The sequence below is a fragment of the Pelodiscus sinensis genome, chromosome 2, assembly GCF_049634645.1.
Source record: "Pelodiscus sinensis isolate JC-2024 chromosome 2, ASM4963464v1, whole genome shotgun sequence".
Classification (NCBI taxonomy): Eukaryota; Metazoa; Chordata; order Testudines; family Trionychidae; genus Pelodiscus; species Pelodiscus sinensis.
Window position 1 is genome coordinate 170,842,565 of NC_134712.1, and position 25,185 is coordinate 170,867,749.

At 42.5% G+C, this 25,185-nt stretch overlaps 1 protein-coding gene across 7 annotated transcripts in view; it reads right to left on the bottom strand.

Annotated features, from left to right (window-relative positions):
• The window catches only part of BMPER (BMP binding endothelial regulator), a 211,958-nt gene that overhangs the window by 168,698 nt on the left and 18,075 nt on the right, over positions 1-25,185 (bottom strand). For all 7 annotated transcript variants that reach the window (XR_012901885.1, XR_012901884.1, XM_075921755.1 and 4 more), the window contains one exon: positions 12,961-13,060. Coding sequence is in view for 3 of the 7 variants with exons in the window: in XM_075921755.1 (XP_075777870.1) it covers positions 12,961-13,060 (100 nt within the window). In the remaining 4 variants the exon portion in view is untranslated. The remainder of the gene's footprint in view (positions 1-12,960; positions 13,061-25,185) is intronic.

Below are 25,185 nucleotides of genomic sequence, written 5' to 3' on the forward strand. Positions count from 1 at the left end.
CCATCAGTACCCTCAGATGCATTAACTCTGGGCCCATAGATTTGTGTATGTTTAGTTTTTCTAAATAGGTCCTAGCTTGTTCTTTCCCCACCAATGGCTGTCCACCTCCTTCCCATACTGCGTTGCCTAGTACATTTGTCTGGGAGCTGACCTTGTCCATGAACACAGAGGCAAAGAAAGCATTGAGTACTTCAGCTTTTCCCACATTATCTGTCACTAGGTTATCTCCCTCATCCAGTAAGGGCCCCACACCTTCTCTGATCACCCTCTTATTGCTAACATGCATGTAGAAACCTTTCTTGTTGCCCTTCACATCCCTTGCCAGCTGCAGTTCCAATTATGCTTTCACCTTCCTGATAACTCCCTTGCATTCCTGAGCAATATATTTATACTCCACCCTAGTCGTCAGTCCAAATTTCCACTTCTTGTAAGCTTCCTTTTTGTGTTTAAGCTCACCATGGATGTCCCTGGTAAGCCAATCTGGTTGCCTACCATATTTGGTTTTCTTGCTGTGCATCAGGATGGTTTCTTCCTGTGCCCATAATAAGGCTTCTTTAAAATACTGCCAATTCTCCTGGACTCCTTTCCCCTTCATATAAGCATCCCAGGTGATCCTTCCCATCAGTTCTTTGAGGGAGTCAAAGTCTGCTCTTCTGAAGTCCAGGTTGTGCATTTTGCTACTCTCCTTTCTTCCTTTGGTCAGGATCCTGAAATCTACCATCTCATGGTCACTGCTTCCCAGGTTGTCACCCACCTCTACTTCCCCTACTAATTCCTCCCTGTTTGTGAGCAGCAAGTCAAGCTGAGCATGGCCCCTGGTCGGTTCCTTCAGCACTTGTACCAAGAAGTTATCACCAACATTCTCCAAAAACTTCCTGAATTGTCTGTGTACTGCTGTATTGGTCTCCCTACAGATATCAGGGTGATTAAAGTCACCCATGAGAACCAGGGCCTGTGATCTGGAAGCTTCTCTCAGTTGTCCAAAGAAAGCTTCATCTACCTGATCTGGTGGTATCATGGCTCCTTCCCTACTCTGGCACGATAAATGTAGAAGTGAGGGCCAGCAAAAGTACCCCAAAACCTTATCTACCAGGCATGGTATAAAACTTCTCCCCAAAATCTTAACCTAGATTTTGGGAATAAAATCTCCACTGCCACCACCCAAGTATTGATACAAAATTCAGGGGAAAGATCACTTGGGAAAATCTCACCCCTAAAGTACAAACCAGGAAACAACCATTAACCAATACCAGGTTAATAAAAAGGAAAGAGAAAGAACTTTTATTATCACCACAATATTCCTGTTGCAAGCATAATGACTAGAGGGAAAATTAACAAAATAATATACTCGTGGAGGAGAAATCTACCATGAATCAGGAACTTAGATACAAAGGAGAGCAAAACCCATTTTAAAATGCATAGACACCAGATCGCAATCCCCAAACCATAACACACTAAAACCTAACAGATTTATCTAAACTTTATCCTACTTCCAGACTGTGATGAGTATTTTCTTAGAGGGAGAGACATCTTGTCCCCTTCAATAGCTGGAGAAAAACTGCCCCAGAGACAAAGGAGGGAAAAACCCTAAAATTCCTTTGTCCCAGTTTGAAATTCCTACCTACATTTCTATTGGCTGCCTGCCACCTGGTTTAGGTAAGGGACATATTTAACTCCTTAGTCCCCAGGATGCTGGCTAACCCTCATGATCATGACAGGCGATTTATAGCAGACACCAACCACAACATCACCCCTGTTGCTTCCACCTGTAAATTTAACCCATAGACTCTCAACAGTCTTTTCTCCTTCTAAGCACTGGAGCTCCGAACAATCAAACTGCTCTCTTACATATAATGCAACTCCATCTCCAGGCTGCAAGAGACTCAGATTAAAAAACCAGCTCCCTGCACACACCAGATCCTGCCTGCAGCCCCGCACTGCTGCCTCCCCATGGACAGAGGCTGCCCCGGCATCCCATAGAGCAGTGGTCCCCAACGTTTTGGGGCTGCCGGGCGCCTGAGGGCGGGGCCGCTCACGAGCTGCGCATACAGGGGCGGGGCTGCTCACAGGCCACATGACTGGGGGCGGGGCCATGCATGCGCCGCACGCCCGAGGTCGGCACCGGCATGTGCCGCGATCCCGGGCAGGGGCTGCCCAGGTTCCGCGCCCCCGGGGCCTGGCCCAGGCCCAGGCCCAGGCCCAGGGCCAGGGCCAGGGCCAGGGCCAGGGCCAGGGCCAGGGCCAGGGCCAGGGCCAGGGCGCGGGTCAGGGTCGGCACCGGCACACGCGGCACACCCGGGGCCGGTAAACCTCATCCCACGAGGAATAACGGGGCTGCCGACAAAGGGCTTCGATGTCGGCAGGGGAGCGTCCAGACTAGCGCGCTGAGCGGACAAACAGCTGATCAGCTGTTTGTCGGCTCAGCGCGGCAGCCATGTAAATTTAAATGAAGCTGCGATCATTTAAATCACAGCTTCATTTGCCTTTGCCTATGTGTCTAATCTACATGCCTCTGACGACAGAGGCATGTAGTCTAGACACAGCCTTAGGGCACATCTACACAGCAGGACTAAAGTCGAAATAAGCTATGCAACTTCAGCTATGTCACTTACGTAGCTGAAGTTGAAATAGCTTAATTCAGCTTTTGGAGTTGTCTACACAGCAAAAAGTCAAAGGAACAACACTCTTCCTTCGACTTCCCTTACTCCTTGTGAAATAAGGGTAACAGGAGTTGGAATAAGAAGTCCTCCAGCTCGCCACTAATTAGAAATAATGGCTTGCTGTGTAGTAGTGCTCTTTGTAATTTCAGAATGATGTTATTCCAAAATAAAGCTCCTGTGTAGACATACCTTTAGGGTGCATCTACACAGCAATGTTACCTTGAAAGAAGCTATGTAATTCGCACTATGCAAATTGCATAGCTTATTTTGAGGTTATTTCAAAATAGATACATAGCGCCAAATTTCGAAATAAAGCGCTATTCCAACAAATCCGATGCCAGAATAGTGTGCCTGTTATTTTGAAATAACGGGCATGTTTAAAGACACGGAATTGGTATTTTGGGATACTTCCAGTATCCCGAAATAGCCCCACTGCCTAGACATAGTCTTAGGGAATACACTTAATTCAGTGTCAGTAGAAAACATTGCCAGTATTATGTATGGGAGCTGTTCTGTTTTCTGATAAATCTATTAAGTGTGGGCATTTCATTAGGATTACCCATTCTCGGAAATACCATACAAGGTAGAGCGATCTGAACAACTGATTTAATTATCATTTCAAATAATTTGATTTTTATTAATTCTTTAAATCACAGATTTAAATCGGTTTGGCCTTTTGCAAAGCTAATTTGAAAGTTTCAAATATTGCATCTTTAGATTAACATTTATAATCAACTGAATTCTAGGTATCCTTTACATTGCTACTACTGGTGTAGTCTCTTCTTTTACAAAACTGCCATAGAAAAGCAACCCTGTATTGAAACTGAAACCCCTGATGCTTCAGTCACTTAAGTGGGTAAACTATGCTCATTTGAAAGGGACTCAGATGAATATGCCCGTGTTAACTTTAAAACAATAGGGCTGTGTCTACATTGGCACCCTTTTCCGGAAAAGGGATGCTAATGTAGACTTTGGAATAGGCAAATCCTACTTTCAAGTAGGAATAAGAAATCCTCCGGAAAAGGCTTTATTTTCCGGAGAATAATGTCTAGACTGGCGCTTTTCTCCGGCTTTTCCCCAAGCCGGAAAAAAGCAGCAGCCATGTTAATGCAAATGCCGCGGGGGATATTTAAATCCCCCGCGGATTTGCCTATTCCAACGTGCTACATTAGCAACCCTTTTCCGGAAGGGATGCCAGTGTAGACATAGCCTAGGACTAAGTGTTTGCAGCATCAAGTACTAAAATTGTATTTTTATTAAAAATGTCTTAGTGACATAAAACCTTTGCAACTTCCAATCATTGGGACTCAATACATTAATAATATTATTGTGAACTGTTTTATACACAGAGGCCAATAATTTCAAAACAGGGGCCTAAAGTTAGGCTCTCCAAACCAGGTTTTGCTACCTAAAGGTGGGATTTTCAGAAGTACTTGAGTGACTTATCCAGCCAAATCCAGCTGGCTTCAAGCTGCAAATGCTGATACAGGAATATGACCTTTTTGAAGTATTTCAGCTTTCTTGACTTATGGGATTTCAACATGGGCTCAGTTCTACAAATTGCTGAGCACAAAGCACTTAAGCATTTTCTTGATTTAAGCATTGCAATGAAACCATTCACCTCCTGCAAGCCAAGCACATGCCTGGTGCTTTGTAGGACCAAAGACAGAGTACTCAGCTCTCAGCACCATGGAGCTCTCATTCAGAAAATGGGGACTGGCTGCAACACAACTCAAGCTATTTGCTTAGCAGTTTTGTATTTGCGTGTGTGTGTGTTGTATGTAAGGTTAACTGGACTCTAGACTGATCTTCCCCTTTAGGGCTGAGCATGTTAAACACACAATTTCTTAGTAGAAAAATATTTAGCAAAATCTGGAATACCATTAACAAATTAAGAAATTAGTACAACACGGGTACAATTTTACCCATTTTAAAGTAACACTCCCATTGACTTCAAGTGGGGCTCAGATTTCACCCTCAGTCTCTCTCCTCACTTAGGATGAGTGGCAAATACTACACCTCTTTCAGTAAATATCTGCAAACAAACCAGAAAATAATTTGGATTTGGTCCTAGTTTGTTTTGGTTTGACTACTCTACACTGAAGAAGAGTGGACAGAGCACAGATATTAAAGTGATGAGAGGTGAGATGCAGACATTGGCTTAGTTGACCAAACTCTTGTAAGTGAAAGAGGCAGCCCATGAAGGATGGTTGACCTAGTCAGAGCCTTGATAAGGTAGATTTGTTTTAGATGCTGAATGTTGGGAAGATTGAAAACGGGATAAAGTCACTGAGGCCAGAGAAAATGTAGTTACAGAAGCCTAGGTGAGATTTTCCTATTCCTTTGAGGTATGCCTCTTTGCCCATAGTTGTGCTTTTTGTACTTCCCAAAATTGCACCCATAGCCTATTCTTCAAAGTTAGAAGAAAACAGACTACATACCATCCAGTGTTCCAGACCCTTAATTTCAATACACACATCTTTCAGTTGACACTGCAAACAGAGCAGGGACTTCTGACTCTATTTAATCATACTATGGACATTTGAGACTCTCTGGAAATCAGCTGAGTATAAATCTTTCTGCTTCAATGAGCTTATTCATCCCGGTACAATTCTACCTATGACATGATTGAACACACACCATATTTACCTCCAAAAGTAGCAATGACTGAACACATGCAATGTTACCAGTGAAGGCAACATTCTCTCTCATGCTCAGTCACACGCCATGGTGGAACACCGAGATCCTAAAAGCCTAATTCCTACCAGGAAACCCTATTATGTCAAATTTTTGCTCCCCATTAATTATTTGATCAAGGGACAAATAATATATAAATCTAAGAAAATCTGAGTATAACTTAAATCCTCAGTTAAGTATTTAAATCCTTAATTAACTCCATTTAAACACATACTGAAAAGACAACATAAAGGACCCGACTAGACCCATTCAAATGGAACTATTTCGATTTACACTAGTTGAGACTGACTTTAATTTACAATCCCTCCTATTTCTTCTTTTAAAAATGCTGGTGGATTATCAATGTAAAATATTAACTTTTAGTTATCTGTGATTTTGTTCCTGTAAGCTACCTGGGTCCAAATAGTTCAGATAAGTCTTGGATCACCATACTGGCTTTGAGTTGCTTATTTGAACCACACCAAACCATTGAATCTTTTGAAGTTAGTCCATTGTGGTGTGTTAAGTGGAAACTACTCAATAGCTGCTAAAGTAACCTGATAACAGCAAACTGATTGTCTAGATATAGGTCTTTGTCTACACCGTAAATGGAGGCCATATAGCTAAATTAGTTGTAATTTACAGCTTTCATTATTTTAGTTATTACAGCTTCAGTTACTTCCTGGCCAGAGCCAGGAGGATACAACAGAGTCCTAAGCCAGAAACAGAGACAGGTGAATACCAGAGCGGCAGCAGCCAAATGTGAAAACAATAGGGGCAACCAGAGTCAAAAGGCAAAGGGTAGCTGGTGCTGAAACAAAGACAAGCCCTGCTGCAGGCATGGAGCTGGTTAAGTAGCCACTGTTCTGCTGTGAGGGGGCAGGGTAGCTAAACTAGCAGCCAATCAGAGGCTACATCCACTTTGTCAGTTCCAAGTCAGTGTAGCCTAGCAGCGAAGTTAGACAAGGAGTAGGTCAGTGTTTGACCCTAGCTGGTCTGGGCACGGACAGCACTACATCTGGGAATGAGCCCCCTCAGCCTGGGTCCACAGACTTGTATTGGTGGGGCTAACACCAGCACGCTACAAATAGCTGTCTAGACATTGTCGCTCATGCAAGGAGCATGTATTCTCTTGCCACCCCATCCCATTCCCTCAGGTCCTGAAGCCTGAGCTCCAGACTAAGTCACAATGTCTACACAGCTGCTTTTAGCCTGACAACTGGAGATCCACTGTAGACTCAGGCTGGCAATCACTCTCCCAGATCACTATCCTGGAACAGGATACCATACTCAAAGAGGCTCTGGGAGACAGACCCATAGTCTCCTATAGACAACCACCTAACCTCAAGATGATTCTTACCAACCACCACAGGACATACCACACTAATACCAACCCTGGTACCTTCCCTTGCAACAATCCCCGTTGCCAGCTTTGTCCACATATTCATTCTGCTGATACCATTATTGGACCTAACCAAGTGAGTTATAAGATCAAGAACACATATTCCTGTGCATCCAGAAATATAATCTATGCTATCATGTGCTGAAAGTGTCCGTCTGCTATGTACATTGGACAAACATCTCAGACACTTCGCCAAAGGATTAATGCCCACAAAACAGATATCAGACAAGATCACAAAGAGAAAACAGTTTCTTGCCATTTTAACCAGAAAGGACACTCTCTCTCAATGACTTAACCACCTGCATTCTGCTACAAAGACCTTTTACATCTGCACTTGAAAGGGAATCTTCTGAACTGTCATTCATGTTAAAATTCAACACTTTCCAAAAAGAACTCAACAAACATTTGAACTATCTCACCCATTACCAAGATAGTTTCCCCAATTATCACCTCTAATACCATTAACTCACAAACATCCCACTCTCCCTACCTCTAATATCATCAATTCACAGACACTTACCTTCCTTCCTTCCCCCCCCCCCCCCCCCCGCATCCCCCTCCTGTTCTGCAATGTGATTTGTCCTTTTCATATTTGTTCATTTTTTTAATTGTATCCTTTGGTATATATGGTTGTGACTACTTTCTTCCACTATTTGATCTGAGGAAGTGGGTCTGGCCCACGAAAGCTCATCATCTAATAAACCATCTTGTTAGTCTTTAAAGTGCTACATTGTCCTGCATTTTTCTCCCAGATCAGAAGGGCACTTTTATTCCAAAAGAAGCATGTTCTCACACAGATTTGAACCAATATAAATCCAGACGTGAATTACAACTGAAGTAGTTATTTTTGTTTCATTCACCCTATAAACAATCCTACACCCACACCCCCCAACGAATTTTACTGAAACTTTTTTCCTTCTGCTGCCCTGCAGCACATAGTACTCAAAAGAGAAGAAATGGGCTGGAAAAGATGACTAGCCTACTAAGATTTAAACAAGTGTCCTCAGGAGTTATTTAAAAACAGGAGTTTATTACTCAACTTGACAGTGCCCTACAAGATTCCAGCAGGAATTTTTGCTTATTTTAAGCTAATGGGAATTCTGTAGACAAGTCATTTCCTATGGTCCCCAGAGAAAATATTAGATTAACATACTGTAGATTGGCTCCATGTCCTCCATTTCTACAGCATCTTTCTTTTCCTATTTTTCTTTTTCTCCCTCTCCTATTTAGAAAGTAACCTTTCTATTGGCATGAAAAATAAACATAAGGATAAAGAAAACAGTCACATGACATGTTTTATTTAATTTTTGATAAATTATTCCACAGGGAAAGGCCCAGACAAACTAGCACAGAAATATCAGATCAAGCCAAAAAAGCCCTTGCAAATTTAGCTGTATGTCACTGACATTAAACTGGTAGACCAAATTAAGAGAATTGCAAATCCCATATATGATTATTATTAAATATTCACATATTTCATATTACTTAAGAGTTACTGACACCACCTGGAAAATGCTGAAATTCTACAAAGACAATTCTGCATAAGTAATGTAGCTAGTGTTCCTCTTCTGTTTTTTCTTTATGTGCAAAACAAACCCCTATGTTTCCTAGAGGCCCATTTGTTTCTCCTGCTTAGTTTCCAGGTGTCCGGTTTTCTACAGGACAGTCCGGTATCTGTCTGGTAGAAAAAATCAGAAATTATTGGACATATGCAATGGTCCGGTATTTTCTGAATTCCCGGCTGGGCGCCGGACAGAACCGTGGCGGGGGTGGGGGAGTGACTGGGAGGCAAGGCTACAATTGGCGCTAGGAGCCTCTGGTCGCGTGCCCCCGCCCAGTTTCTACAAGCAACTCGAGGTAGTGCCTGCCAGGGGCACAGCCCCTTGGACTCCAGCTGCGGCCAGTGGCTGCACCCCCACCTCCTGTCAGCTCCACTTCCCACCCCCCTCCCTCCGGCCCCCTCTCCCTCCGGCCCCCCCATCCTCCCGTCCAGCCCTGCAGCCCCCGACCCTCCCCAGCGCTGCTTCCCGGCCTTCCTTCCTCCCAACTCCCCCTCGCCCCCCCCGGTTCCTCCTGGTCAGCCCCATGCCCGCCCCCCCCCCCCCCCGCCAGTTCTGCTTCCCATCCCCCCCTTCCTCCCGGCTAGCCCCACGGCCCCCGGACTCCACCCATGATCAAGTGTGTCTGGTTTTTTGGCGGGGTCTACCTGGAAACCCTTCTTATACTTCACTGGTGTGTGTGTGAGAAAGAGAGAGACTGTGCAAAGTTCTCCACACCACTTAAGCTCATCATTAAAGAGACAAACCCTCCTTGATATCTAGAGAGACTCCCCTTTTTGCATCTTACCCACTGAAGTTCCATTGCGTGCAGGATGTGGATGGGGAGGAACCACATATGGGGTAACAGCCTAGCATAACAGCACCTGGCATACGGGGCCTACACATGGGTGACATGGGGTTAGGAATTAACACTGCATAAACCCTCCATTATTCTTCCTCCTGGCAAAAGAGTTACCAGGTGTCTGGTATTCTACCGGACAGTCCGGTATTCTCTGATTTTTCCAGCTGCACACCGGATGGAAGCCTGGCGTGGGCAGGGAAGCGGCTGGAAGGTGGGGCCACAATCGGCACTAGGAGCCTGTGATTGCGCAGAAGCCTGGTGTGGGGAGTGGCTGGGACTCCCCCGCCCCCACCAGGCTTCTGCACAATCACAGGCTCCCAGTGCGGATCATGGCCCCGCCTTCCAGCTGGGAGATGGGGCCAGGATCGTCACTGAGAGCCTGTGAGTCCCAGCTGAGACACGGGGCCGTGATCACCAGTCTGTGCCCATCAGAAGGGGCGGGGGGGGAATGGCTGGGAGAGGCATTACTTATCCTGCACTCCTTTTTTACTCCACACACCTCCCATCTCCTTCCTCTGACTCCTACACCCCTACTGAGCCACCACAAGGCCCCAAGCAATACCAGGTAAATCTTCCAGTAATAAAATAAAGCAACCAGATTTTCTGCCTATTTTTATGGTCACCATAAACTGATTGAAGGTGGCATAAAATTGCATAAAAAATCCAAACTAAAAAATTTTAAGGTTGTGAATTCTAGGACTCAAAATTCAGGAAATGCAAAAATGCAATTCCTGCCCTGCCCTCAAGGGATAGAAAATTCCAGAATTTAAGGGTCCTCCTATAAATATAACTCTGCTGCTTCTGCAGATGCATTATGATGAAGTTTTAAATGACATAGTACTTCACATACTACTGACGAAGTGGGTCTTTGCCCACGAAAGCTTATGCTCCTACACTTCAGTTAGTCTATAAGGTGCCACAGGACTCCTTGCTACTTTTTCACAGAATCACTGCCATATTCATTGCACACAAAAAAATCCACGGGGGAGGGGGAGATTAAGATTGCATGGGCAACCTTGAATTTCTGCATTTCCTAAATTTTGAGTCCCAGAATTCACAACCCTAAAGTTTTTTAACTTGGATTTTTTTATGCAATTTTAAATGCAAGCAAGCATATATGCATCTGTATGAACACAGGGATCTGATTTACAAATCCGTTCAAAACATAGTTTAGGAACGTTATGCTGCAAAGCTCAAGCAATATATAATTTAGTCTTTGTGTTTTAGAGAAATCTATGAACTTGGGTTTGCCAGGCACGTTCAGAAATCTAAAGCTGTGCCACAGAAGCAAAGCATAAACAGATCAACCATCAAATGTTGTTAACCTTCCAGGAAAAACACACATTTATCATGTCTTTTCGGCCTGAATTATAGAATAAGCTGTTTTCCTGCTATTATATTTTTTTTTCTCTGGCAGGGTAGTTAAATGTTTGCATTGGGTTTTGGATTCAGAATTCCCCAGCAGTTTATTCCACTCTGCTTCCCTCCCAAAGTCACCCCCTTCCACCTCTGGGGAATAAAAAATAAAAATTAAGAAAAAGGAAGTAAAATCTGGCTAAATCTGAAATTCTTTACTTTATCAACTGAATACTCTCAACAGTTTTACAGGGTTTTATGGCACATTACCTCACTGTATCTCTATAAAAAAAAAAACCTAGCTTCTACTGATTTTAATTACAAAAATGTATCACCTGTATAAGTATGGTAATTATGTAAAGAACATATTTCTTTATTACTATGATTCATTTCTTCTACAGTACAAAACCAGAAAAAGTAGTGGCAAATTAATAATTGCTAATTCAACTGCTAAAGCTCTTTGAAGATGAAAAACGCTTCATGAGAACTAAGCATGTGTTGTTTGAATTGTTGTCTAGATCCCTTTTCAGATAATTTTAGTTTAAATTATCACCAGACGCAAGTAGTTTTTACTAAGGTCTATCTATACTTTTTACAAGATTTAGGTTTCATTGCTATCATGTATATTAATAGAATTCAGTAACACAAAATACACCGTGATGGTAAAGAGGATGTTTGTTTATAGAAACGCAGAAATAGCAGCTGCTGCCATGCTATTTTCTGAACTGCACTTCTCTTTTTCTTCACTCAAAAAAAGGAGATAAGGGCATTTCTGGAAGTATATGGAGTAAATGTCTGCATACTTATTCCCTTGGAGGAGACAACAAAGTTGCTAGCCAAACAAAAACCTATGAGCCTACAGGTGTAAACTGTAATATTTCTGATATGGAGAAGAAAGGTTAGAGGTCTGCTTGAATTTTTAAACCTGTTATCACTTCACTTCTGACCACAGCAATCTTTAAGGGCATGTCTACACTTTTCAGCTATTTTGGAGGGATCCCAGAATAGCTACCCTGCATCTTAAGAAGCCTCCCATTGCTTCGAAATATTTTTCAAAATAACAGGCGCGTTAATTTGGTTCCGTGAGTGTTAAGGGATGTCTCAAAATAGCACATTATTTTGAAATTTGGCACTGTGTAGACGTGCCAAATTTCAAATACAGGCAGTCCCCGAGTTACGCAGATCCGACTTATGTCGGATCTGCACTTACGAACGGGGCTCTCTCGCCCCGGAGCTCGCAGGCAGCGGGACCGCCCAGAGCGCAGCGGTCTCACCACCTCGACCTCTGGGGCGAGAAAAGCTGCTCCGGGTGCCCCTGGTCTGCTGGGGACCGTCTCCAGCAGACCAGGGACACGGGGAGCAAAGCCGCAGCAGCGGCGGGGTCCCGCGCCTCTGAGGCTTTGCCAGAGCAAAGCCTCAGAGACGCTGCACCCCGTCGCCGCTGCGGCTTTGCTCCCCGTGTCCCTGGTCTGCTGGGGGGGGGGGCGCAGCTAGTGCGCCCCCCCCCCCCAGCAGACCAGGCTTTTGTTGTGGACCCTGGGGTAGAGCAGCTGGGGTGCTGCCGGGTTGGTCCTGCAGGGACCTAGTGGCAGCCCAGCTGTTCTGTCTCAGGCTCGAGATTCAGCCGCTGTTGAAACTGATCAGTGGCTGATTCCAGGAAGCTGGGGGCAGAGCAAATCTGCCTCCAGCTTCCTGTAGTCAGGCCCTGGTCAGTTTCAGCAGCAGCGGCTGAATCTGGAGCCAGTTCCAACTTACATACAAATTCAACTTAAGAACAAACCTATAGTCCCTATCTTGTACGTAACCCGGGGACTGCCTGTAAATTATTTCATAATAGAATCCAAAGAAGATACGAGTTTTGGGTGCTGTGTAGATGCACCCTAACAGATGTGGTGGGATGAGGCAAATAGGGGGCATCTTGTCCAATTCTTTACAATGGTTGATTATGACAACAAAACTCATAGAAAGGGAAGGGTGAATTCCTTCATATCAGATAGGGAATTATTTGGGAGGCAGGATGGAAAAGTAGTCAGTGTGAGCAAGGACTTTTCATCCTCTGAGTGAAACTTGGCAGTCCAGTCAAATGTTTGGAGTCTTTTTCACTAACTCTATCAAGGTTTTGTTCCATTTGGCGCTTAGCCTCACACTGGCATCCTTCCTCCAGGAATAAAATGACTTATAATTTCCATCTTAATAATAAAATACTAATAATGAAATAGAAACAAATGTGTTGAACGATATTTGTATAACCTGGAAACTAGTACAATTAAACATATTCATACTGTAATTATTTGTCTCCCCATAGCTTGGGAATTTCTGGGAGGGAGGGGGGAGAAGGTGGGCACCAGTAGCCAGAGTTGTAAAGCTTTTGACTTCTCACTGCATCTGGTAAAACAAATTTGAGGACTGAGAAACTTTTAATAAAATGGAGAGAGAGAGAGAGAGAGAATATGAAGGAAACAGCACCTTTGCATTGCTCACAGCAGGCTCCTCTCTGCTTAATGACCAGAGAACACTCCTTGGAAAGCACCGGACACTTCTCTCGTTTGCATGTCACTTCCTTATTCTAGGCAAAAAAGGCAAAAGTTGTTGAAAACAAAAAAAAAAAACAAAAACATTTGTTCTCCATTTCATGACAGTCAGAAAGTGAAATATGGGTTTAGTAAGTCAGTCCCTGCTTGACAAGAGACCTTTGTGACTCAAAATAATCAGAAATCCCCTCAAACGGTATTTTTCTCTTATGGTACATACTGAGAAGAGGGTACAAAAGGAAAAGGAAATCATGAAGAGATCTAACTTAGATAAAGTAATGCCAAAAGAAATGTGGGTTCCTTTGCCCATTCTAGTGTTACTTTTTGGTATAGTGTAGAAAGGATAATATTTTTGTAAACTATATTTCAAACTAGTAGAGTACCTGGTCCAAGACTTCCTTGTGTGAACAAAAATATTTGCACACAACTGTCCAAAAGTCCTGAATAGTACAGTGAATTAAAGTGCAACAGTATGAAGTTCCAAACTAAATAATAACTAAGTTGGTTTTCAATGGATTCGGTTTAAAAAAAAAAGAAATATAAATTCCAAAGAAATATTAAAGAAAAGTTTATAAAAGCGCTATGATAATAGGGCCGTATTAACAAAAGTGTTTCAAACATTTCATTTGCTATTATTTCTAAAAGGACACCAGTTTAAAATACAGTAAAGCCTCAGAGTTATAAACACCTCAGGAAAGGAGGTTGTTCATAAATGTGAAGGATTCTTAACTCTGAACAAAACAGTATGGGTATTCTTTCAAATGTTTACAACTGAACATGGACTTAATACAGCTTTGAAACTTTACTATGCAGAGGAAAAGCGCTGCTTGTAGCCATTTTAATTGAAATGAAACAAGCACAGAAACAATTTCCTTACTAGGGATATGTAAGGTTAACCGGTTTTGGTTAACCAGTGGGGGCTAGAGCCCTGGCGGGCCCATAGCAGTTAGGGGCACTGCAGCCCGGCCTGAATAGCCCCTGTCCACGGCACGCCCAGGCACATCACAGTTAAGAGCTGCTCCATCCAGGCTGGAGCAGGCCCCCACCCCTTTAATCAGTTAAACGTGCTGTTTAACCGGTTAACCAATTAAATGGGATTTTACATCCCTATTCCTTACCTTGTCAAATATTTGCTTTTATTTAAACGTTCACTTTTTAAGTAGTTTATGTTTAACAACAAAAAAAAAGCTGTATTTGCTTTTTAGGGGGCGCAGGGTCTCTGTTGCCGATTGATTATATACTTCCCGTTCCAAATGAGTTGTGTAGTTGACCAGTCAGTTCAGAACTCTGAGGTTCCACCGCATGTGTAAACACGCACACAGCTTCAATTCAGTCTGAGCCATAAAGAGCAGAACTCTGGTAAATATTTTCAAACCCAGGGGATCCCCAGGGTGCCAATTATGGGTTGAAACCCAGAGGCCCAATACAGCCTGCAGGGCAGATGCTCAAAGAAATATTTGGGGAGAATTTAAGCCCTGTGCTTACAGAATAATGCACTTAACTAAATCCTATTGGCTGCAGTGGGGCTTAAGCATGTGCTTAAGGCACACTTCATCTGACAGAATTAAGCGTATGTTTAAAATTAAGCATCTGCTCAATTATTTTCGAATAGGGTTGCCAGATGGTTTAACCAAAAATGCCAACCCGCCTCCCCCCCCCAAAAAAAAACACTGGGGAAAAATTCTGTTGAGGGGGGAAAAAAGAGGGGGAGACCAAAGTTGTTGAGGGAAAAAAAAAGACTCCAAGAGTTATTAAGCAAAAATAAATAAATAAATAAATAAATAAATAAATAAATAAATAAAACAGCATTAAAACAGCATGGCCCCTTAAGTGCGTGTAGAGTAAGAATAGGAATAGGGATAGGAACAGGGAAGTAGTTGGTGACTAAGACCCAGGGAAGGCATTGCTTCACCTTGCTCAGGTCTTTAGGCTTTTTGCCAGTGGCCATCTTGTTTTCTTGGTCAAGTCAGAAGGGAGCTTCCCTGCGGAACCAGGTAAGTTAGGAGTCCAGGAGCCCGGGAGGGGCCAGGAGCTGGGCCCAGATGCTGAGTGTGTCATAGGGTTGCCAAGTGTCTGGTATTTTCTGAATTTTTTTAACCGGACAGGATGCAAAAATACCGGAATGTCCCGGTCAATACCGGACACCTGGCAACCCTATTTTCTAAATACATATAGGGATTAAGCATATGCTTAGTTGATTTGCTAAAATAGAGCCTTAATATAGCTACATTTACTTGGGATTGCTGTTTTGTTGAACATCTCCTGAGTCTTGCGGAACATATTTTGGCCATGAGAGGAAATGCTCTGCTTAATTGGGAGATTGATAGCAACAATAACAAATCCACTTATTGGCAATTAATTTGTCCAGTGATAAAAGATTAATCTGTATTTAACCAGTTGTTACATGCGTGAGCTTCTAAAAATCCAATCTTTTAATTTGCAAAATAACTGCTAAAAGATGATATAATGAATAATTTGTATTCAATAAATGTTTTCTTCACATAGGGCCTGATCCTACTCGTGTGCTGAGTGAACTAAAATTCCTTGTATTTCAATGAGAACCGAGGGTTGTGGTTCTTCTTAGAATTCAATAACTTCCAGTACTGGGCCCATAAAATCACTTTACAAGTATAATTTTTTGCGTCCCCTAACATTTTTGTGTTTCAGTGTGCCAGCTTCTATATTATGTTAATATACGAGTTTTGATTTTACACTATCTTTCACCTTACACCTATACACTGGCGTGAAGTGCTACACAAAATACAAGGCAGAGGAAATATCACTTCCAGGATTACTTTTTGATTTACAATACAAAGACTGCATAGCATGCACACACAGATATAAACTGATGTGGTTACAATGTGTTCACCGGAGCAATCATTGGCCCAGAATGTTCTAACGTATCATCTCTCAGCGCATGTTCAAATAATTAAGAACAACACTTCTTTAGAAATATAATAAATAAATAAGCCTGGTTTTTGTTGATCAGATATGAGCTAGCACATAAGCAGCTAAACCCCTCCTCCAAACTATTTATTTTGAAATACTTCTTTTAACTTCCAACCCCCTCAGGAAAACCCCAGGAAAATAAATACATTTTGCAACATGACCTGAGGGCCATCATATGTGAGTTCTAACATACCATGGGGTCAAGCTGGTGTAGAACTTCCTTCAAAAACCTGCCAGTAGCCTTAAACCCATTTAAATCAAGGAGTTATTTGCCTGATCCCTTGTTTTATCCCACCTGTCATGGGATCATAAGAGATGCAGGCAGTTCCTAAACTCTACAGGATTCAAGCTACATAGAGCTTTTCAGCTTAACCACCATCTAGATCAGTGTTTCTGAAAGTGCTCCGTGAAACCACTTTGAGAAACACATTAACTGGCCGCCCAAGATTGTTTATTTGCTGGCGCTGCAGCCACAGAGCCTAGCAGCTCCCATTGGCTCTGTTTCATCTTTTGCAGCCAAGGGGAGCTACAGGAAGCGGCGAGGGCCGGGCCACCGCTTCCCGCGGCTCCGCTTGGCTGCAAAGAGAGAAAGTGGTTTCATGGAGCACTTTCAGAAACACTGATCTAGATAACTGGTAGCCACCCACAGAGCACATATTTAATGAGATCCATGTGGAAATCCCACGTACGGGGACAGGCACGTTCTGCACTCACTACAATTTGCTGAGGTTCTCAAGATGTAGCACCATACACTGCCTGTTTTAATGATCCTATTTTAAGGTGACAAAAACACAGATGCTGGTGGAGTGTCTGCACCCCAAAGAAAACACACAACCCTATTGCTATGTGCCAGTGAAGAAAAACAAACATTTTTTTGAGTTAAGGACCCGAGCAATTCCAGCTAAATCTACTAGTTTTTATATATTTGAATGATACAAAAAATACCAGGAAAAAACAAATAATGCTTTTTCTTTTTTGGTAAAACCCAGACATTTTTGGTAAAAATGTGTTTAAACTGAAAATGAAAGGACTTTTCCATTGCCTGGGTAATAGTAGCTCGTCAATCTTTTGTTTTCTCTTATGATTGTCAATCACACGGAGCAGCCCTAGCACCGCATAAGAGTACAAAACAGGCATTTATTTTTTAAAATAAAATTTTGCTACTTGGAATTCCTGTCTTACATTTAGCCCTCTGAAGTGAGCTCCACCTATAATTACTAGTCCAGTTCATTAAGTAACACAGGTGGCCATTTACCAGATGCTAGTCTCTCTCTCAATGGATTTTATGGCTTAATTAGACACTGGGGGGGAAAAATCAAAGAGGTAGAAAAATGTCAATCAGAAAACTGAAGCACAAAAGGCGCTGCACACCACGCATTTGCACTTGCTTCTGTTTGCTTCCTGTGGTCTTGCTCATGATGCTTATGAAGGAACATATAAAACTTTTTTTGCAAGCTTTGAACTTAAAATCATAGCTTTATTCTTCATACAGTCACTGCCTAATGTAATGGGGAGTATAAAGGACTTGATTCTTACACCAGCATAAACCAGGAATAAAACATTTATTGTTTTCATATTGATTTCAGTGTAAATAAGAATCAGGCCCTAAAGGAGGGTTGACAACCTTCCAGGACTGGCCCGGAGTCTCCCAGAATTGGAAATCAATCTCCCAGTGACGACTGAAAGCAGTGATTTTAATAGGATGTTTTAAGAAAATAATATGATGTCATGTGGGGGGGAATAGGGAAAGTCTCCTGGAATAGCTTCAGTCAGTGTTGGCAATCCCACCATAAAGGTGTTAACTAATGTATAATTGTGGTCAGAAACATGATTATTTTAACAGATTGTAACTAGTGTGACAGACTCACTGACACATTACTCCAGTTTTGCTCTTCTCCAGTATTGCAAAGCAACCATAAACCTGGATTTAACCATCCAGTTAAACTGGGTTTATGGCAGTTTTGCATTGCTGGATTGGCACAAAGTACCCGTAACCAGACACATTAGTAAAATTGGCTCAACAATTTATTATTGAATGCAGTATGCCAAATTCTGCTTCTGCTTACACCTGTGTAACAGCATTGACTTAAAATGATTTGATCCAGGCTGAAATCAGTGTAAGTGGGAACAGAATGAAACCTACAGTACCTATGCTACCTCAGACTAATTCAAAATTATAAGGCAAATCCTCATTTAGTTTAATAAAAATTTGCCCTAGAAAATCTGAGTAAAGACTAAAGGCTTCATCACCCATTCCTGGGGGGAAAATGCACCAGAGGAGTTGAAGAAAAGAAAATAGTGAGGTGAGAGAGGATTTGGCCAAGTATAATACATGTCATATAAACTGATTTCTAGACTCCATGAATATCAGGGGATCTGTAGGAGTCTTCTGCTCTGTGGCAATATAGCTCCATTGGCACCATGCTACCAAAGCATCACCAGTGGGCAACTACCCACGGACCCCTCATTATAGGGAAATCACTGGTGCAGATGGCAGGGAGAGTGACCAAAAAAAGGAACGAACAACTCAATTTGGATTGTCTTTGTTCCCTGATGGCCAAGGCGTTTGTGGGGAATGGTGTATCTCCTTCCACAGAAAATCTACATCCTGCCCCTTTCCTACCCTTAACACTCTTAACTATGCTGTTATGGTGCTTTAGTCATTCGGATGAACACATTTTGGCAAAACTGAAGGCTAGGGAGACTAGATGAGGAGGAAAGGGTTAACACTATTCATCTCATTCTTACAACACAGACGATAAAGTGAGGCTGGTAAATCATTGTTTAGTCTATTGTAGTCTAGTGTTATACAATGAGATCTTCTAGGCCCATGGTGTGCAAGAGTAAGAAGATAAAACATTACCAAACAAGGAGGAATGCTGGGAGGATGGGGGATTCCCCCCTGCCTTCCAAAAGATTGCTTGTAATATGTACCACCAGTCTGCTTATTTAAATTCCTCTTTCTTCTCCCCATTAATTTTGCAAGGGCATAGCAGGATCACTAGCAATTGAGCTAAGTGGATTTTAACAGCAAGCCCTTTCTTTCTCAGTAAGTTCCACCTTCTAGCAATTAGAACATTTCATTACTTGTCCAATCTATACATTTAAGGAATTGTTAGCTAGCAACATGAAGGAGAGCTATATTACCAAATCTGCAGCTATGTTGTCAACAGTGTCTCTGAAGTTGTTAAAGCTCTTAGACATTTCAATATTCCTGTTCTTAAGGAAAAACCTCTCAGACTGCAACATGCAGAAGCCAGCTTTTATAAGAGGGTGTTTGTTTGTTTGTTTCATTAAAAAGGTCATGTATTTGGGCACTAACAAGTACAGAAGAGACACATGATTCATAAATACATAAACCATTTACTAAATCAGAGACCAGAGAGTCAGTCAAAATCCATAATAGGATCCCAAGATTCATAATAAATAATTTGTAATTATAGTTCTGCACAAATAGTTATTTCAAACAGATGGTTTATGGATTCACATCTGGGATTAAAAAATGTAATGTTCATATGCACAGAGAGAAAGGGAGAGAACATAACAAGACTGCAGCTAGGTTTGTTGTATCAGTGTTGAGGAAAATATAATTTTTCAGATGGGGACACACTGATTCATAACAATACTACCACATCTGATGTAGCTCCCTTGTGACTACTCAACAAAAGATATGTAGGGTTTATGCTCAGAATTTTAAACTCACATAAAAAAAGGATTTCGGAAAGTCTGATTGACTCTTCTTTCCGGTTTCAATTGAGTCCAGAACCTGGAGAATTATGTTTGTAACATGTTCAAAGGCCATCTAGATTATTTTGTTTGGGACCTACTTTTTAATCACATCTCCCAACCAATGTTCCCTATAATTTTTTCCATCCTCATGTAGAATAAATGTTATGTGCACCAACGCAAATGTGAATGTACACCACCAGTAGAAACACATGTGCCAGTTGTGAGTGCTCTGCTAATCAACTGGGCAACATTTGAATCTCTTCTGGTGCCCGCCTTATAGGGAACACTGCTCTCAACCTTGCCACTGAAGTACTCTTTTTCAAAGTAGGTGCAAAGCATTTGAAAATTCAGTTACACAAAAGATAAATTACCCAAAAGCTATTTAGTGTTAGAATTTCATGTTGTCTTTTCTGGAGCTTCTTCCCATCATAAATTTGTTCATCTGCAGCTTACAATTCATATTTTTACCTTTCATCAAAGAACTCGGTGCATATTACCTGGCTCTAACGACAACGTACATCAAGACTAACATTTGTAAGCTCATGCGGTACAGTAAAATAAAACATCAACGTGAAAAGAAAAGGCAAAAAACAAACTGAATATTTGGCAAAGACCTTGCATAGGACTTGTGCCAAACCACAGCTTGAAGTAGCAGCCAAATTCCTACAGGATTCCTTATTGGGCCTCTGTAGTTGCACAGAACAACCACAAGGAGGACCACTTTCTTTAGCCTTGGAAGAGAAAAAGATTAGATAGAGTCCCTGGTTCTTGGGGACTGCACCAGAATGATCCGGTTGACTATGTTCTGAATCCATTGTTGTATGGACCACTACACGGGTAGAAATTGGCTGTAAGTTATCATTGATGCAGTTTATCAAAGGGTAAATTTCCACTATAACATTCTGGTTTGTTTGTTTTTTAGGCTTGCATTGAATCATGTAGATTTTAAGTATCTATTCTGTGCCCCTTTGTTGAACAGGGGAAATATTACGTAAACTTTCATTTAAACAAAGGAGTCTGTGTTGCGGGGGGAAGGAATACTGACAGACAAGGTTAAAACTAAGGGATAGAAATGTGAGCAGTCATTGAGGCAAATAGTTATTACTAAACACTATATTATGGTGGTCACGCTATTGCACTGTTTAGACAGCCCACTCTTAACTTTATGCTGGATTTCAATGGGATTACCCACACAACATAAAATTAAGGACATGTTCACATTTTTGCAGAACAGGAACCTACATGTGTACATTTATCTTCTGAAACAATAATATAAGTCACATCGAAAACCTTTCAAACAAGGATAAAAATCATCCTTCACGAATTTGGGAGGAATTTTGAAAAGCACCTGAGAAGGCTACATCTACTCTATCATTTTTGTCAGTGATAAAATGTATGTCGTTCAGAGTGTAAATATTCTGCTCCCCGGAGCAGGAAATTCCACTGGCATCAGGGCAAGTATCCACAGCACCACATTGGCAGAAGATCTTCTCCCACTGAGCTCTAGACTACACTGGGGCATTATTCTGAAATAACCCCCTTGGGTCAAATTTATAAGCAAAGCGTCCACACTACCAAGCCCCTTATTTCAAAATAAGGGCTGGTTATTTTAAAAGCTGTACTCCTGCTTCCCTCGAGGAATAACGCTAATTTTGAAATAGTTATTTTGAAATAGTGTTAGAGTGGATGCTCCGGTGCTGCTATTTTGAAATAAATACTCCCCAGAGTAATTAGAACTAATTACTTCCCAGTGCTCCCTGGGACTCTAAGTTGAGGTAGTGTGTCCAAATTAACAGAGCCTGCCTCAGACTAATTTTGAGGCTTCCCCATGGTAGGAACATGCTATTTCAATATTGTAAAATCTGGAGTTAAGTCAAATTTGATTATTTCAAAATAATTTCCTAGTGTAGACGCCCTGAGATGTCTACCGTCGCTCATTGGGAGTAGATTAAATTATGTTGACAGGAGAGCTTTCTCTCCCATTGGCATAAAGCAGCTACATGAGAGATTTTATAGCTGTGTCACTGTAAGCTCTCTAGTATAGACACAGCCTTAGGAGTACACTTCCCATAGAAAATCAATGGGACATCCATTCCGAAGTCAGGTGCTTTGGAAAATCCCACTCTTGATTATTTGGTAACCTTGCATAGCACTTTGGATTCAGATTCCAGTTCTACAAACTTCTTTCACAAATTCTGTTTAGACAATCAACCGTTCCCTCTTGAGCTCAGTGAGATTACTCTCTTCAGTGAGCGCTTCTCTTCATGCAGAAGAATTAAAACAAAATTGAGCCCTGAGAGTGAAGAGGGACGAGAAAGCACACACAAAGCAGTGGAGTGTGAGAAAAATGTGTCATCTCTGACAAGTAGAGTAAGGAAAGTCTTATTTTTATTGTTTCCCCTCAAATGTTTAGCTAGTTTCAATTAAACAGATGAAAAATGTTCTCTGGTAAAAGACTTCTTTTTAGTATACTGAAAAATGTTTTGGTACAAAAAACAGAAAAACTCTATGGCTGCATCTAGACTGGCAAGTTGTTTCCTCAGGTGTACATAAAACCCCTCTTTTTCAGACACAGTAGTTTCATGCTTGTTTCCACATTTTTATAATCCCTTAGGCTCCTGTGTCCCCAATGCCCAAAGCACCAGGCCATTGTTGACCCTGAGCAGGGATACTGCTACACATTGCTCTGCAGTGGAGCTCTACCAATATCAATTACTCCCTTCAGAATTTCAATTCTCCCCCAGGAAAGCACAATTCAAAACAAAGCCCTTTCTTGCTGAAAGAAGATTCCAAATTTCACTGCAGATATGTATGCCCCACCACAAACGCAGTACTATGTACAAGTAAGCTCAGCACTCACCACCCCTTTCTTACCAAACATTTCTGCAATGTGCCTGATGTTCACCAGTTTCCGCAAACTAACATCTGTAGCAAGCCTGATTTTCCTTAAGACAGTCCAGTGGCCTGCGTGCAATTGCAGCACCAGGAGTAGGATGAGCTTCATACAATCGTTTATTTGGATTACTGTAGTGCCTAGAGTCACTATTCTGCTAGATCAGTGGTTAGCAATGGATGGCTTGAGAGCCACCTTTAGCTCAGTATGGCACCAAATATGGCTCTTTTAGCCAATTCCGCTGCCCCGTGTGCCTGAGCTGGAGCCAGGCTGCAGTGTTGCTGTCCCTACTGGGGGCTCCAGTTCCAGGTCCGGTGGCTGCCATGCAGCCAAATACACGGCCCTGGCCCTAGCTTCAGCCCTTACCCAAGGCGGGACCTGCAGCCAGAGCAGTCCTTGTGGTGGCTGGGTGGCTGCTTCCAAGGCAACTCACATGGTGAGCAGTTTGCTCTGTGTGCCAGAGCTGGGGCTGAGGTACAGCTGCTCACAAAGCAACCTGACCAACGAAGCCCCAATCAGGGCCCAGCCCCCATCGGGCCACAGCATCCTGTCCCCAGCCCCAATCCTGGGGCAGGCCCCACAGTCTGGCCCATATCTGGCCACAGGAAGGGTTGTGCACCCTCCCCTTCCCCACTGCCTCATGGTTAGGAGAAGAGGCCATGATACAACTGTGGTGATCCTAGCCTGGCCCCTCATACAATCATTGCTGCCTTGGTGTAGCAGCCCAGCCCTGGCCAGGTAAGGTAATCCAGCCCCAGGGCCTCCCACCCCCATATTCTACTTCCCACCCCCAATGCCCTGCCCTGCCCTGCCTTCAACCCTGAGCCCCTCATAAGCCCCAAACCTTACTCCTGTCAATCTTATGGCAAGGAGCTGGGGATGTGGGGGTGCAGAAGACAGCCTGAATACATGCATGAAGTTGGATTTGACCAGTTATATTGTAAACTTCAAAGAAACATGACAAGAGATTCAGCAGCAGTAGGCCCATTAAATAAAACCTGTGTGAGTACAATATTTCATTTATGCTATTATTAATCATTATGTCAATTATCAATACTATTAAGTTGTATATTTTGAGTCATGCACATGGGCATTCTTCCACAGCTCTTTGTTGACCACATGTTCTGAATTTTGATGTAGTTTGGCTCTTTGATTTGAAAAGGTTGCCAATCCCTGTCCTAGATAGTATGCAAACACATTAGGAAATGGCTCCTGTTCTGGTGAGTTTATAATCACAATAGACAAGACATACAATCAACGCATACAGAGGTGAAGTATTTTACCCATAGAAGCTCAATTGTGGAGCCAGAATTAGAGCCCAGGTCTTCTAGGTCAGTGCCCTGCCCACTAAAACAGGCTTCTCACTTTAACTTTTTAAGGGTGAGGGATCAAATCTTTGTTTGGGTGAAATCAAAGGCAAAGCCTCTCACCAAGCAAAAGAATATAAATATGAAACTCTCTGTCAACAAGGACATGAACCTCAGGTTCAAGTGAAAACTTACCAGCTTGTAGAGTAACACAAAACAAGATACATAAATGGCAAGGCAGGTAAAAGTTGGGAGGGAAGTTATGGTTGGGAAGGCACCAAATCCTTGAATTTCCTGATTTGTGTGCATTTAAAATTCTTAGCTACAATCTTCCATTAGGAAAAGGGTTCTCAAGCTGTGGATCACACTCCAAAGTGGGTTCTGACTAGTGTTCCCTCTAGGCTGTGCAGCAGCACAGCTTCATAGGTGATTAATCAGCCCCATCCAGTCAGTCAGCTCTGTGCAAGGAGCCCTGAGCCTCTGACTGGGAAGCGATGAGGAGTCCTGTGGCACCTTATAGACTAACTGAAGTGTAGGAGCATAAGCTTTCGTGGGCAAAGACCCACTTCGTCTTTGCCCACGAAAGCTTATGCTCCTACACTTCAGTTAGTCTATAAGGTGCCACAGGACTCCTCATCGCTTCTGCAGATTCAGACTAACACGGCTACCCCTCTGATATCTGACTGGGAGGTGCTCATTAATCACCTGTGAAGCTGTGCTGCCCAGTAGCTTAGAGGGAACACTGGTTGTGACCCTGTTTTAATGGTGCGACTAGGGCTGGTGTTAAGACTTACTGCACCCAGGGACAAAGCCAAAGGGCTTCAGCACTGGGCAGGGGAAGTAAGGCTACATGCCCCCTGTTCAGGGTAGAAGCCCTTGGATTTCAGTGGTGGCTCCTCACCCCAGGGTGGCAGGACTTGGGCAGGCTCAGGATGCAGTGAGGTCATGGAGTAATGAGGTGGGATGTGGTGCATTAAAGTTTGAGAACCACTGTATTCGGGTATTTTTGTCAATATAAATGTGCTTTATATTTCCATTAAAGTCTACATCTGACTTCCTTTGTTAAGCACTTTGAGATCTATTGCTGAAAAGGGCTATATAAAAGTGTTAGTATTTATATTATTCCTTTAATACTACTAATGCTATTATGCAGTTTACCAATGCTGAATCTTATGCAAATAAGCAGTCAGTAAGACGTGTCAAAATAGGACATATGTCAGTTTGAATCTAAGCCTGTGAATGAGAGAACCTATTGCATTGTATTTCCTCAGTTACAGCTGCA